Genomic DNA, 16857 nt, shown 5'->3' with positions numbered 1-16857 from the left:
CTCCATAAGGAGTTTCTTCAATGCCCATCATATCTGAAGTAAATTGGTGCTTCCAGGAGCAGATGTATCTCATTGTCATGAAAAGCCCTAAGTTAACAAAACATTTTAAATGCCATATTCTGTAGGTCTTTGAAAGATTTGAAGACCATCATATAATATTACATGAAGCATTTTTACTTTTCCTCATATTTAGATGGGGGGGGGACCAGAAATGGAATTATTGAATTAAATGTCAAAAGCATAGATAAGATGGGCATGGTGTCTTTTGCCTGTAATCTCAGCAGTTAAGAGGTGGAGGCAGGAGGCTTGCTATGAGTTCAAGGCCATTCTTGGTTACAAACATTTCTCAAAAATCCAAAGTCAATTAATTTTTAGAAACCATAAATAAAATAAATATATCTTGCCAAAGTTCTTCTCTCAGAATCTCCTGGTGGTAGCTCTGGCCACATTGTTACTATTTTGAAGCATTTTGGTAATAGAATAGAATAAAAATGTATATTGCCTTTTTGGGAGTATTATCATCTATTTTTCTCATTTCATTTTTTACCTTATTTTGTATGGGATGCTATCCTTATGTGCTAAGGATGATTTTTTTTCACCAAATATGTTTTAAACTTTAAAAACATACTTTTGTTTTACATTTTTATAGTCAATCTTAGATATATTTTTCTTTTCTTTTTTTGTTTTTGTTTTTTTGAGATAGAGTTTCTCTGTGTAGCCCTGGCTGTCCTGGAACTCAGTCTGTAGACCAGGCTGGCCTCAAACTCAGAAATCCACCTGCTTCTGCCTCCCAAGTGCTGGGATTAAAGGAATGCACCACCACTGCCTGGCTAGGCAGTTTTCTTCCTAGGTCTTTTTATTTTTTTATTACCACACCCCAACATAGGAAAATACTGGCAATTTGATCATTATTGTCTTGTAAATTTTCAGGATTGTATTTATAATTCTCAGGATTAAAGTAAAATCAAAATTAGTTGACATTATTCAGAAGGAATATTATTTCTAGGCCTTGACAGAATGTGTCTTATATCAATATGTAAGTTAATGTATAAAAACACAATGATACCCTCTTCTTTAACCTGGGATGCTGTAAATTATTTCGCCTTTAGTCACTCTCATTTTGATTAGAGAAATTATTTCACAGCCCTTCGATGACTGCCTTTTCTTTCCTCTGTAGAGAAGAAAGTGTATCTTGTGCTGACTGATGTGGACTACAGACACATTGTGAAGAAAACAAACTGCACATAAATAAATATTACCACGATACCAAGACTACAGAAATACTCCTCAGTATTTTCATGAGTCTGTAAACTATGTGACTAGGGGCCCCTTTTCCAAAGGATGGGGGAAAGAGCCGGAAGTCCAGACCCCGATCAGGAGAGAAAGGCGGGCAAGCACCACTATTCTCACTACTCGTCTGACTTTGGGTCCTCACCACAGTCTTCTGACCGTTCGTCACCCATCCATTTGCTTTCGTGTCCAACTACGAAGGAGAAGAATCCCAAAAGACAGTTGTCAGAGAGCCAGGTACATCACCAAGGTGGGTGTCTACTGTAAAAGATGCCAGGCACCCGGACCCTCCAGGGCAGCGTGGCAAAAACCCATGTGAATGAAGCCTCTCCCCTAGTGTGTATGTTGCTGCGTACCCGGAGTGGGCTGATTTTCATTTCAGATGGGCTTTATCTTCTTAAATGATGTGTTGCTTATATCAATACATGTTACTTTTTTTATATTCAGAGTCATACCGAAGAGAGCACCAGAAGACTGCTCATTTTCTTGCTTCCTAAGGAAATGTCTTTCTTGTGATTGAAGAGGCCCTTAACTGTAAGGGCAAAACCTACAGGGCAATTGTACTTTATTGTTGTTTTTTTAAAGTAACTAAAAGCAGTATATAAACTAGTTATGAGGCATTTTCGTTGACGGAGCGGATGCTCACTGAAAACATGCAACTTAACCTAGGTATGGGTTTAGGACTCTGGATTATCCTCCAATTTGTTTGCCATTCACTGACTTAAAAGAGATTAGATTGTTATTAATCCTAATTTTTGTTATGAGAATGTTACTATTCTGGAGCATGCATAACTATGTACTATTAAATAAATCTCTTCATTTAATAAATCTCTGGGTTGAAAAGCCCATTTCATGGAACAACAGAATGCACCAAGTCTGTAGTCTGTAAGAATGGCATAGAACAATAAGTTATGGCACGTGAGGTAATTATGATACATTGATGCATGGCACACAGTTACGACAACTGTGCAGAGTGTTGAGACTTCCTGATGCCAGCGAGGGAGCAGGAAGTTGGGGGCTTGAGAAGAAAACAGAAGCCACATAATGAAATACCCACATCCGATGGTAACAGACTATATTCATTATTTTTGTGGGTGACAGCTGCTGGACCGATTTAAGAAAGGGTGTAATTAAATTTGCATTGAAAATTATTACTTTGAAAAGTAATGTTTACACATTAAAAACTACAAAGGACCAGCAAGGTGGCTCAGCAGCAGGTGAAAGGTATTTGTTCCTCAAGCCTGATGATGTGAGTTTGACTCAGGAACCATGGAGGAAGAAGAAACCCAACTCCACAAACTCCAGCTCTGCCCTTTGATCTATACATGTGCACATACACTCCTGCAATAATAATAATAATAATAATAATAATAATAATAATAATAGTAATAACAATAATGAAGAAGAAAATTGCAAAGAATATGCATCTGAATGAGAGTGACCTATTCCCAGACCCCAGTCCAGCGCCTCAGGATGCCCATCTGCTGACATCTGAGTGCATCTCTTGTTTGACTGCCATTCCTTTTTGGCTTCTTTTTTTTTTTCTTCTAAGCATCATGTTTGGTTTTTTTATATTAATAACTATATATTTACATATATTAGTATAAAATCAATGGTTTTGTATGTATATCAATACATATCAATATATGGTCCATATTTTTTCTTATTAAATTTTCTATTCATTTTACACACCAACCACAGATCCCCCTCTCCTCTCTCCTCCCGCCCCCCCTATCCTTTCCTCCCAACCCACCCTCCATGCCCACCTCCTCCAAGGCAAGGCCTCCCATAGGGAATCAGTAGAGTCTGGTACATTCAGCTTAGGCAGGTCCAAGCCCCGCCCCCTGCACTAAGGCTGTGTAAGTTGTTCCACCATAGGCCCTGGGGCTCCAAAAAGCCCACTCCTGTACCAGGAACAGATCCTGATCCCACTGCCAGGGGCCCCTTATGCAGGTCAAGCTAAAGAACTGTCTCACTTATGCAGAGGACCTAGTCCAGTCCCATGGGGGCTCCACAGCTATTGGTCCACAGTTCATGAGTTCCCACTAGTTTGGTTTGGTTGTCTCTGTACATTTCCCCATCATGATCTTGATGCCCCTTGCTCATAGAATCCCTCTTTCTCTCTTTGACTGGACTCCTAGAGCTCAGTCTAGTGCTTGGTTGTGGATCTCTGCATCTGCTTCAATAAGTTACTGGATGGAGGCTCTATGATGACAGTTAGGGTATTCACCAATCTGATTACCAGTGTAGGGCAGTTCAGGCACCCTCACCACTGTTGCTAATAGTCTAAGGCAGAGTCATCCTTGTTGATTCCTGGGAACTTCCCTAGCAACCTGTTCCTCCCTATTCCCATGTTGTCTCCCTCTATCATGGTATCTCTTTCCTTGCTCTCCCACTCTGTCCCTATTCCAGCTTGACCCTCCCATTCCCTTATGTTCTCATCCCCCATCCCCTAACCTCCATTGACTCCAGTTTGCTCATGGAGATCTCATCTGTTTCCCCTTCCCGGGGAGATCCATGTATCCCTCTTAGGGTTCTCTTTGTTAGCTAGCTTCTCTGGATCTGTGGGTTGTAGTCTGGTTATCCTTTGCTTTACATTAGTATCCACTTATGAGTGAGTACATACCATGTTTGTCCTTCTGAGTCTGAATTACCTTGCTCAGGATTATATTTTCTAGTTTCATCCATTTGCCTGCAAATTTCATGATGTCATTGTTTTTTACTGCTGAGTAGTACTCCATTGTATATATGTGCCACATTTTCTTTGTCCATTCTTTGGTGGAGGGGCATCTAGGTTGTTTCCAGGTTCTGGCTATTAGAATAATGTTACTATGAACACAGCTGAGCAAGTGTCCTTGTGGTATGATTGAGCATTCCTTGGGTATATGCCCAAGAATGGTATAGCTGGGTCTTGAGGTAGATAGATTACCAATTTTCTGAGAAACCACCATACTGATTTCCAAAGTGGCTGTACAAGTTTGCACTCCCACCGGTAGTGGAGGAGTGTTCCTCTTGCTCCACATCCTCTCCAACATAAGCTGTTATCAGTGTTTTTGATCATAGCCATTCTGACAGGTATAAGATGGTATCTCAGAGTCATTTTGATTTGCTTTTTTTCCCTGATTACTAAAGATATTGATCAATTCCTTAAATGTCTTTCAGCCATTTGAGGTTCTTCTGTTGAAAATTCTGTTTAGCTCTGTAGCCCATTTTTTATTGGATAGTTTGGTATTTTGATGTCTAGTTTCTTGAATTCTTTGTATATTTTGGAGATCAGCCCTCTTGTCAGGTGTGGGGTTGGTGAAGATCTTTTCTATTCTGTAGGCTGTCATTTTGTCTTATTGACCGTGTCCTTTGCCCTACAAAAGCTTCTCAGTTTCAGGATGTCCCATTTATTAATTGTTGCTCTCAGTGTCTGTGCTACTGGTATTATATTTAGGAAGTGGTCTCCTGTGCCAATGAATTCAAGACTACTTCCTACTTTCTCTTCTATCAGGTTCAGTGTAACTGGATTTATGTTGAGATCTTTGATCCACTTGGACTGGGGTTTTGTGCATGGTGATAAATATGGATCTATTTGCAATCTTCTACATGTTGACATCCAATTATGCCAGCACCATTTGTTGAAGATGCTTTCTTTTTTTCCATTGTACAGTTTTGGCTTCTTTGTCAAAAATCAGGTGTTCATAGATATGCAAATTAATGTCAGGGTCTTCAATTTTTAACCTTCTTCTGAATCTGGTTCTTAGAATTAGCTGGAGGCATGATCTCAAGCTTCTATATAATACACATCTCTTGTCGAGTTGAACCTTGGAAAATGCCTGGTATTCCTAAGGATAATTTACATATCTAGGGAACTGTTGGCAAGAAGCACATTCATTGTTCTGTTCCTCTCCCGGAAGTGCCCCCAGGTAAGAAGTCGGAAGTCTGTAAGCCTTACCTTATTTGAGAAGATTGCTGAGAAGAATCAGACCAGTGAAAGACAATGCCAGCAGCAGTCAGAAAATTTCAGTTGTTGTCTCCCCTCTGTCTTGTACGGCTTTCTGCTCTGTGATGTCTTCAGTTAAAATCTGAGGTCATTCGTCTGCCTTAGACCGAGCAACAAGACCAAACGGAACAAATTTCTTATCTTAGTTACTGTTCTGTTGCTGTAGAGACACCATGACCATGACAGTCTTATAAAAGAAAGCATTTCATTGGGGACTTGCTTACAGTTTTAGAGGGCTAGTCTGTGATCTTCATGGCAGGGAGAATAGTGGCAGGCAGGCAGAGAGAGACTGGGCCTGGTGACACGTCTCCTCCAACAAGGCCACATCTCCCAATCCTTCCCCAATAGTTCCACTAACTGGGGACCAAGCTTTCCAACATATGAGGCTATGGGACCATTCTTATTCAAACCACCACACTCCCACTCCGGGGACCAACTTCTGTCATGGTCATGGTTACTGTTCTTTAACTGTGAGGAGACAGCATGACCAAGACAACTCTTATAAAAGAAAGCATTTAACTGGGAACTTCCTTACAGTTTCAAAGGGTTAATCTGTTATCATCATGATGGGGGGTGTGGTGGAACTCAGGCAGGTATGGTGCTGGAGAAGTTAACTGATCCACAGATAGCCGGCAGAGAAGAAGATGGCCTGATGTGGGCTTTTGACTTGGAGGTTGTTTGTTTGTTTGTTTCTGTATTTTAACCTTTTGGTAGGCTTTTAGATATCTCTTTTAAAGTGTAGATGTGTATATATCCTGAGGCTTAAGCTCAATAAATGTTAATAAAAATACTTTCTGTCGGGCGGTGGTGGCGCACGCCTTTAATCCCAGCACTCGGGAGGCAGAGCCAGGCGGATCTCTGTGAGTTCGAGGCCAGCCTGGGCTACCAAGTGAGCTCCAGGAAAGGCGCAAAGCTACACAGAGAAACCCTGTCTCGAAAAACCAAAAAAAAAAAAAAAAAAAAAAAAAAAAAACTTTCAAATTTTTGAGTTATAATTTAGTATGTGTACCTCAATTTTATGTGCTTTAAAATGACATTTATTTTATTTATATGCGTGTATGTCTTTGCATATACTTCTCTCTCTTTCTCTCTCTCTCTCTCTCTCTCTCTCTGTGTGTGTGTGTGTGTGTGTGTGTGTGTGTGTGTGTGTGTGTGTGTGTGTATGTATCTCATATGTGGGTGGTGGAGGGCAACCTTGGGTGTCATTTCTCTGGAGCTATCTACCTTGTTTTTAGTGACAGTAACTCTTCATGGGTTTGTGGCTTGCCCAAGTAGGCTAGACTGGCTGGCCAGTGAGCCACAGGGATCTTTCTTTTCTCACCTTCACAGTCCTGGGATCACAAGCTCACACTACCACGCCTAGCCAGGCTAGATTTTTTATGTGGGTTGTGGAGAGCAAACTCCGGTCCTTGTGTTCTGTGGCAAATCCTTTGCAAACTGAGCCATCGCTTACCCCAAAACCTCTTTAAAGAGAAACGTATCAGGACCATTAAAAAAAATTCCTGGTATTTAATTTTTACATAGCCCTGGAACTTAAATGTATGTACTAGGCTGGCCTTGAACTCAGATATCCACCTGCCTCTGCCTTCCAAATTCTGGTATTAAAGGCATGCACCACCATGCCTAGCTTATAAAAGCATTTTTTAAGAATGAAAACTAAAAACTATGTAGATCCCCTAGTTCTGGATGGATAAATAATAACAGGGGTATGACCTTCACTCACATTATTACTGTTTCTTTTTTAGTCCTTAGGAAAGTTAGCCCTAAGGCTGTACCCAGCAAAAAGGGAGCCCGAGTCGGATTTCGGTCCCAAAGCCTCAATAGAGAGCCGCTTCGGAAAGATCCTGACATCGTTACAAAGCGAGTTCTTTCGGCAAGGCTTCTGAAAATCAACGAGCTGCAGAACGAAGTGTCTGAACTGCAGGTCAAGTTAGCCCAGCTGCTCAAAGAAAACAAGGCCTTGAAAAGTCTCCAGTTTCGTCAGGAGAAAGCGCTGAATAAGTTTGAAGACGCAGAGAGTGAAATCTCGCAACTTATACTGCGTCATAACAATGAGATTACTGCACTCAAAGAACGCTTAAAGAAATCTCAGGAGAAGGAGCGAGCCACAGAGAAGAGGGTGAAGGATACGGAAGGGGAACTCTACAGGACCAAGTTTTCCTTGCAGAAACTGAAAAAGATCTCTGAGGCTAGACACCTCCCAGAACGAGATGATCTGGCCAAGAAACTGGTTACGGCAGAGTTAAAATTAGACGACACCGAGAGAAAAATTAAGGTAACATTGTGCGCCTTCACGCGGTGCTCTGTGGCTGGTGCTCACTGGGCATTTTGACGGCTCTGGTTGAGCGGTCCCTTGCAGTTTGGCCTTTGCTTAGACCCGAAAGTGGATTTTAATATTATTTTTCCGGGATAGAAGTCAAGAACAGAGCCAGGCAGGTGTTGCAGGCTTTGAGTCCTAAAACTCAGGAGTCAGAGGCCAGGGCATCTTGGTGAGTTTGAGACCAGCCTGGTCTACTTTCTAGGCCAGCCAGTGCTACATAGTGATACTCTGACCCAAACAATAACAAAACCACCAAAGAAATTAAGGACAATTAAGAACGTGTATATAGGGGCTGGGGGGAGAACTTAGTCTGTAAAGGACTTGCTCCACAAACACAAGGACCTGAGTTCTACCCCCAGCTCTTACATAAAAATGCCTGGGAGTGGTAGGTGGTGGTGAGCACATGTAGTATTAGTGCTGAGGAGGGTAGATGTAGACAGGTAAACCCATGGGGCTCATTGAACAGCTAGCCTGGTCTACTTGGTGAGCTCTAGGTTCCAGTGAAAGACCAAGGCTAGGAACGCAACCCATGGTTGATCTCTGGCCTCCACACATGCACATACATGTATACATACCTTCACTTACACAAAAGATTATTTATTTAGGAGCTAGATGTTGAAGATTGTATGTATTATTAGTAAATCACATGATGATGGATGAGTTTGAGTCTTAGTAACTTCTGGAAGTTGGTTGTCTTTGATTTATAATAACCACCCTGTACAAAACGTCCCTTTCCATGAAGCTAGAAATTCGTGAGAGAGGAGAAAGATCATAAAGGGGCAGTGTTGCTGGAGGGCTTCTCTCCAGGTTCCCCAAGCCCCGCAGTCCCACAATCCACTTATAAAATAATCACTCAGACGCTTATATCACTTATAAACTGTATGGCTGTGACAGGCTTCTTGCTAACTGCTCTTTTATCTTAAATTAACCCATTTCTATAAATCTATACCTTGCCACGTGGCTGGTGGCTTACCAGAGTCTCTACATGCTGCTTGTCCTGGCGGTGGCTGCAGTGTCTCCCTTCCTTCTTCCTGTTTCCCCAATTCTCCTCTCTCTTTGTCCCGCCTATACTTCCTGCCTGGTCACTGGCCATCAGTGTTTATTTATATAGAGTGATATCCACAGCACTTCCCCTTTCTTCTTTTTTTAAAAAGGAAGGTTTTAACTTTAACATGGTAAAATTACATATAACAAAACAATTACTGAGCAAGAATTATAGTTACAATATTAAAGAAGATGTCCTATCTATCTTATATTTGTGAGTTTAAGGTTTTATAGCTAACTTATCTTTTATCATAACTGAGGAAATTACGACTATCTAGTCTTCAACCACATCAAAGACCTGAGAAGGAACATAATGGTACCTGAGAAATGGTAGATGGATGCAAGCAACTTTCGGGAATCTTGCAAAAGTAGACCAAGACAGCTGGCAGCCTGGACAGTCACCTAATGTTTCTCAGCATTGTTGGTGCATTCAAATTGGCTACAGGCCTGGAGTATCTGACAGACCATTTTTAGAAGCAGGAATTTTAAGAGACCATCTTACCCTGTCTTGGCAGAGTACAGTGGTCGCTTTCCTTGTGTCCCGCTTGTCCAGAAAGGACAGCATTGCATTTGTACTGTCAGCCATCAAGGCAAGGGCAGTTCTTTGCCCAGTAGGCCATTTTGTGCCAAAAAGACAAACTTCCAAATGGAAATGTCTTAGAAGCCCAACATTCTCTCGGGATCAAATTGGTGCAGCCAGGAGCAATTGTGTCTCACATCAACAGAATTCTAAGTTATTTAAATGCCATATTCTCTAGGTCTATGAAGTGTTTGAAGATTACCTATCTATCTGAAATATATCTATGTATACCTAGAAGACTTAACTAACATGGTTACAAATATGATTATCATAAATGACTAATTATTAACCTATTTTTAATTATCCATTACAATTTTAAATGAGTTACATAAACATAATACCTCAAACAAGAATAGAAATATATATATACAGTATAACAAAATTAACTTCAAGTTTGTATCAATAAACCAAAATTCACACCAATGTAAAACATTTTAAGCATAAACTAAAATCTATACCAATGTAAAACATTTTAAACAAGTTGTTCTTTAAAAGTAGGTTGATTAATCTATCCTTTTATCTTATCATCTCTATATCCTCCTATATATCTATATCATATCCCCTTTTCTTTTTTAGCAAGATATCATATTTATAATCAACCTGTTTTAAATAAAAATATTGGTTTTTCTCTGTCCCACACCAGAGGGCTCTTCTGATTTGGGACGCAAGAATCTCTTAACCATTTATTTTTTTAATATGTCTGGGTTTAGAGGGGAGTGAGCCAATTCCACCTCTAAAGCCAGCTTGGTATATTTGGGAATTTGGGCGTAGCATCTCTTACTACTTCCTGCTGGAGGGGGGCGCTGTATCTTATGGGGACGCAAAGAAAATTTTAGACCTATGGGGTAGTCCGTGAGGCTGTATTGTGTGAACCAGTTGCCTTGAAACCGATCTGGATGTTGGATCATCTGGGCCATGGTGTCATCGGAGTCCTTTCAGGGGGTCTTGGCTGGTGAAACCTGATGTATCTTAATCTGGAACAAGTCCACAGCCTCTGGCTTTCTGTGGAAACAAAAGCAGAACCTCTTTTCCAAAGTAACATATCCTTATATCCAAATTTTGAAGTCAAGGTACCTTTAAAATATACATTTTGGCATAACTCAACAGCTTTTGTAATCAAATGTTTTTCTTTAGTTATGAATATCAAAGAGAACATAATCCAGATTCTCTGTGTGGTAGCCATCTTTATGTGGCTTATGTTTTATATTACCTTGAGCCTTGAGCCTATTGCTTTAAACTGTACCATTGTAAGCCCGAAACGGTGCTGTGGCTGCTGGCTCCGCCCACTTCAGCTTCCCAACATGGCGGTGGTACGTTTTCCGCCAGCTCTGGAGTCATCAAGTCTCAGAAATAGTGGGTCTAAGTTTTTATCAAAGCAGCGTGTAGCCCAGAAACCTCTTTTTTTTTTTTTTTTTTTTTTTTTTTTTTTAAATACTAGTAAAGACTAAATCTACCACACAGCTTAATTTGCCGCTGGCAGATGCCTCATTTCCGCCATACTGTCGGTCAAACGCACCCGCCAGGAACCCGCCAGTGTCCAAACTTGCGTTTTGCCACATCTAGCTGCCCGTATGAGACAAGAAGCAGGAGCCTGGTTTTGGCTCTGTTTAGAATTGGTTATTAAATATTCTCAGGTTTAAGGTGGAAACTCGAGCCGTTGGGCGCCATTTGTTGCTGGAGGGCTTCTCTCCAGGTTCCCCAAGCCCCGCAGTCCCACAATCCACTTATAAAATAATCACTCAGATGCTTATATCACTTATAAACTGTATGGCTGTGACAGGCTTCTTGCTAACTGCTCTTTTATCTTAAATTAACCCATTTCTATAAATCTATACCTTGCCACGTGGCTGGTGGCTTACCAGAGTCTCTACATGCTGCTTGTCCTGGCGGTGGCTGTAGTGTCTCCCTTCCTTCTTCCTGTTTCCCCAATTCTCCTCTCTCTTTGTCCCGCCTATACTTCCTGCCTGGTCACTGGCCATCAGTGTTTATTTATATAGAGTGATATCCACAGCAGGGCAGAGAGTAGGTCATGGAATATCATGATAAAAAAGGAACTGTCTGGGGGCAAAGAAGGGAATCATATGGGTTAAGGGACATGGGGGGTCAGTGGAGGAGGGGAAGAAATGAGAAGAAATATGATGGGCCATGGGTATGAAGGGTTTTAGTGAAACTGTGTAGGGCCCTCTGTATAAGAAACCTGCATGAACAACAATCTATGTGAGGGTGGGATGAGGCAGATAAACCTGGTGTGGTGGCATGTGCATCTGGGAAGCTGAGGAAGGACTGAGTTCAAAGCCAGCCTTGACCATATAGCAAGACTCTGTCCCTTAAAAATAAGGGTACTGGATGCTTTCTATTTGGAGATCATTGTAGATGCATGTAGAAATGCATAATGGACATGCATTAATAAGAAAACTGTGTATAAAGTTCTTCTATTCCTTTTACATGCTTTTCCCACTATTTTATAATCGTCACACAATATTAGAGTCAGGGAGTTGGTTCCAATACAGTGAAATGATCCAGCAATCTCCTCGGCTTTCCCTTGACTTTATTTGTGCTCATGTGTATTGTGATACACAATGTAATTACACGCATGGTTTTCATGACCATGGCTCAGGTCAAGATACAGATCAGCAATACCTTTTATCCTTCCTTCTCTAACCTGAGACATTCACTAATAGGCATCTCTATAATTCTTTAATTTCAAGGATGCTGTATAACTGGAGTTGCTTATTGTCTAGGCTTGATGCTGGCATGTATCATATACATTCTGATACCAGTTGCTGAATGAGTCATACAGCTTTTGACTCCTGAGTAGTGCTTAATAGTGTGGTGACAGTGTCACTGTAGAGCCAATTAAAGGGTAGTTCCCTTTGGTTTTTGTTTGTTTGGTTGGTTTGTTTTGTTTAGAGACAGAGTTTCTCTGTGTACCAATCTTGGTTGTCCTGTAACTCACTTTGTAGATCAAGCTGGCCTTGAACTCACAGAGATCCACCTGCCTCTGCCTCCTGAGTGCTGGGATTAAAGGTGTGTGCCACCACTGCTCAGCTACCGTTTAGTTTTTGAACTCACCAGTGAAGCTGCTAAGATCATTCATGTACAGATTTTCTGTATGAACATGACTTTCATTCTCTGGGATGTGTACCTGGAAGTTCATGTGCTGGATGGTAGAATGTCTGCTTGGCTTTGTCAGAAACTGTCCTCGCCTTTCTAGAGTATCAGAGCCAGTGGATGTTCCGTCAGCAGCACCTCACTGTGCTGGCTCTTCTCTCCATCAGCATTCAGTATTATGTAGCAAGAGTTTTCCTGCCTTGCCCACAGTCAGGACAAATCTTTGTCACCCGCCAGTCCCACAGCCGCTCAGACCCAACCCAATATAAGTAAACACAGAGACTTATATTGCTTACAAACTGTATGGCTGTGGCAGGCTTCTTGCTAACTGTTCTTATAGCTTAAATTAATCCGTTTCTATAAATCTATACCTTGTCACGTGGTTCATGGCTTACCGGCATCTTCACATTCTGCTTGTCCTGGTGGCGGCTGGCAGTGACTCCTTCTGCCTTTCTGTTCTTTCTTTTCTCCTCTCTGTTAGTCCCGCCTATACTTCCTGCCTAGCCACGGGCCAATCAGTGTTTTATTTTTTGACCAATCAGAGCAACACATTTGCCATACAGACCATCCCACAGCAGTATTAACCCTGTCTTTAACCGGTCCTCACAGGCCTGCAGCCCCTTCCTTACTGTGCTGCCAAACTGCACTCTCCTAAGTGTTGGAGTTGAGCATCTGTTTATGATTTTTATTCAGTGTCTTTTTATCTCTCTCTCTCTCTCTCTCTCTCTCTCTCTCTGTTTTCTGTTGATTTTTGACAGTTCTTTATTTTTCTTCATACAGACTTTTTTTTTAAGATGTATGGTTTGCAAATCTTTTCTCACACTCTTTAACTTTTCTTACCATCTTCACAGATGGAAAGATATTTCAAGAGGGAAAGATTTTAATTTCATTGTGGTCCACTTAACCAAATTTTTCTTTGATTTCTTGTGCTTTGGTATCAAGTCTAAGAATGATTCACCTCTATTGTCCTTTGCTTATAGCATAAAGATTACCTCTTGTTCTGTGACCAGTTCTTTCTTTTCTAATCATTATTGAGGAATATGTGACAAAAATACATATTTAAGGTCTATAGCTCAATGTTTTATAAACACTTATGTTTTATGTTTTACATTTAAGCCCATGGTTTATTTTGAGTTTATTATTTTTTGCAAGAGGTTGCTGTTAGGCCACATATCAGGTCTCAGTTGCTGACGTGCCATGAGAAATGGCGGCTCTTCTTCTGTCACATCAAGTTGCTTGGGCATCTCCTAAAAAAATCAGTTGGACATATTTTTGAGGGCTTCTTTCTAGATTTCTAATCTGTCCTGATGACCCAAGTATCTCTCTCCTGTTACCACACACTCTTCATCCTTAATACAGAGGGAGAGTGACTTCTTACACAGACAGCGACTTCTTACAGGCTTCTGAAGTTCTCTTTAATTAGATCTTCTGCCTGTTTTAAAAGATGTATTGTGTGTATGTGTGCGCGCATGCAGGCGGTTTTGAGCTACCTGATTTGGATGCTAGCAACCCACCTCAGGACTTTTGGAAGAGCAGCCAGCCCTCTGAGCTGCTGAGCCTTCACTCCAGCCCCTCCACGTGGTATTAAAACGAGCTTGTGTGTGTCTGCAAACACATCCTGGAGCTTGGATAGGAATTGCTTTATGCACAGATCAATTTGTAGTGACTGCCACCCTAACTGCTGAATTTCCTGGCTCTAAGTGCAAGGTGTCTCCATTTATTTGACTCATCTTTGATTTCTAAATAGTCTCAATTTTTTTCTCAGATCACTTCTCAAGTTATTTTTTGAATTTCGAAGCTTATTTCTATTGTAAAAAATAGATTTTCAGTCGAATGTTTTGTGCACACAAAGGAACGATGCCGTTTTAGAAATGAGCCAGGTTTAGGATGGCTGATGTACAAGCTCTGTGTCTCCAGGTCCCCAACCTGACCCGAGCTGCTTCTGTGTAATTAAAGTTGTGTTGGGGTGGGGTCAGTGATTCATGTGCAGTCCGGGACCTTCCTGTGCTAGGTTGGTAATGTCACATCTGCTGCCACACCTTACTAGCTCTCTTCTGAGTGGCGTTGCTTCTGAAGCCCCCTCAGGAGAATTAGTCTTTACCTTTCAGCTTATTTCTTAACTTCCTGACACTTTTGGCATCCGACTCAGTATATAATTATTTCCTTCATAATCTCACTAATCAATCCAGAACTTAAAATAGTTGCTATTGAGTTTTTCATTTGGTTAGGAAATGAAGCTTTTGTTTTTAATGCCTCATTCAGCGTCTTAAATTTTGCCTCATTCACTCTAAATTCATTTCCCCCTCTAGATCAGTTGGTGATGGTTAAGGCCCGTAATTGCTTAAGAGTCGGTGAGAAACTCGATTGTGATGTTGCATTTTGTGCACTCACCAAAGCCCAAGGGTGGCCTGGCTGCACCTGATAATCATAGCTGCATCCCTGCAGCGTTCCCACAGTCGCGCACTTTCCCCTAAGGCTGACTGGCTGTGTGGTGCAGAGGACATTTCGTTGTTTGTTTGGCTGGGTTTTTTTTTTTTTTTTTTTAATATATGCTATTTGTGCTTGATCCAAATTTGTACTTTCTAAACAAAGATTTTATATCCTTCAGCTTGTATTACTTGACTTTCTTAAATTTTACTTTTAAATGCATATTGTGCATATTAACATAGAGAGCATGATACATATACTAAAATGGTTACTATAATAAAACAAAATATCCATCATCTCAAACAGTTGCATATATTTCTTCCCTGTGATATGAGCAGTCAAAATGTACTCATTTAATTAAAATCTTGAACATATCATGCTAATTAACTTGGTTTTCATATTGTAGATCACACCTTTGACGTTTTTGAGATTGTTTTTATATTCATTTTATTAACTTTTGAGACTTGCACACATGAGTACTGTATTTATATCATTTATTCCCCATACTCTCTTCCCTCGGACTCTCCCTGTGTGCCCCCTTCCACTCCCTCTCAACTCTACGGCGTCTGTAACTGTGACTGTTAGGTAACTACAAGCTGCTGAGTCCATTGAGTGTTGCTCATCTGCACATATGTTTAGGGATGACCATTTGGAATTGGATAATCCAGCGGGGGCTCATCCCTGGGGGAGGCTGAATCTTCTTCTCTCAGAGGAACCAATTGTCTGTAGCTCTTCATCAAGGGATGGGCCCTATGAGACCTCCCCCATCCATGTCAGTATGTCAGCTGGGAGTGCCATTCTTCAGGTCTTGTTTAGGACACCATATTGTTGAATATTTCATGGGTGCAACTCCCTGTCATATAGAATACAGAATCCTGCAGCAGATGGCATGGTTCTCTGGCTTTCACAATCTGTCTGCCTCCTCCTCCACAGTGTTCCCTGAGCCTTAATTATAGGGCTTGTATTGTAGATGTATCTGTTGAGGTTTGGTACCTGGAGTTGCTTCCTGCATTTTTGACCAGGTATGGGTTTCTGTAATTGTCTGCATCTGCTCAAAAAAGAAGCCTCTTTGATGAGGGGTGAGAGCTGCACCTCACCATGTGTATGAGGCTGAGTAGTTAGAGTTATACTGATTTAACATGACAGTAGTAGTTTCTCTAGGGTCCATGACCTCACCAATCACTTGGCTAGGTTTGCAGTTCTAGACACGAATTCCCTGTGGATCAGACCTTAAGTCCAAGTAGGAGACTATTAGTTATTCCCAAGATACAAATGTCACTGTTAGATCTTTGGGTTGTTTTGCCATGCTGGTCATTGTTGGGATGTGTAGGCTGTACAGTGGGTAGGACTATTAATTGTTTTTCTTAGTAACTTGAATAACACCTTGAGAAACTATGAGAGCTAGTCCTCAAGGAGGCTTCCAGATCAGTTCCAGCTTGATTTCTCCAAGTCCTTTAAAGTGTCTGTTGTCTTCATTAATGGGGTCTTACCTTCAAGTTCTGGGAGATAATCAGGGGCAACAGCATATCCTAAATTGCTTTGGGACTCCCTTGACAAATGACTGGAAGGGAGATTTTTCCATCCCTTGGTATTGGAGTTTTTGTCAACCTCTGGCTTCTTTGAGGGGGGAGGGGATTATTACCTGAGTGGCACAATTTTGTTTAAGCTATTTAATATATATTATATGTATCTTTTAAGTAAATATAATGTAATGTGTTTCCCTGTGACTTTTTCAGTCATCCTTGGTGTCCTTTTCCCCTCTGCCCAACTACTCCTCAATATCACCCTGCTTTCTTCCTCCCCAGATAAAGTCCCCCCTCACTGTTCTTCCTGTTTCCCCCTCCATAGCACCCATGTCTTACTACCCCCTTTTTAGAGTTCCTCCCCACTCTGACCCCCAGTTCCTTACTCCATCCCTGGTTTCTGCACAGACTCCAGATTGTAGACTCACATCTAAGGATTCAGAGCCAGGATCCACAAATAAGAACATGTGCCATTTGTCTTTCTGCATCCGGGTTCCCTGCTCAGTGTAACACCTTCTATTTCCACCCATTTGCCTGCCAATTGCATGATTTTTATTTTCTTTACAGCTGAATA

At 41.2% G+C, this 16857-nt stretch overlaps 1 protein-coding gene across 1 annotated transcript in view; it reads left to right on the top strand.

Moving 5' to 3' along the window:
• Lca5 (lebercilin LCA5) overlaps positions 1-16857 on the top strand; it is a 50195-nt gene that overhangs the window by 13786 nt on the left and 19552 nt on the right. Inside the window, 2 exon segments of the mRNA XM_037208235.1 lie at positions 1178-1540; positions 7024-7553. Coding sequence (XP_037064130.1) covers positions 1342-1540; positions 7024-7553 — 729 coding nt within the window. The 5' untranslated portion in view covers positions 1178-1341.

Source organism: Peromyscus leucopus, chromosome 7, assembly GCF_004664715.2.
Source record: "Peromyscus leucopus breed LL Stock chromosome 7, UCI_PerLeu_2.1, whole genome shotgun sequence".
Taxonomy (NCBI): Eukaryota; Metazoa; Chordata; class Mammalia; order Rodentia; family Cricetidae; genus Peromyscus; species Peromyscus leucopus.
Note: the sequence above shows the minus strand (reverse complement) of the source record. Positions and strands in the feature narration are given on the sequence as shown.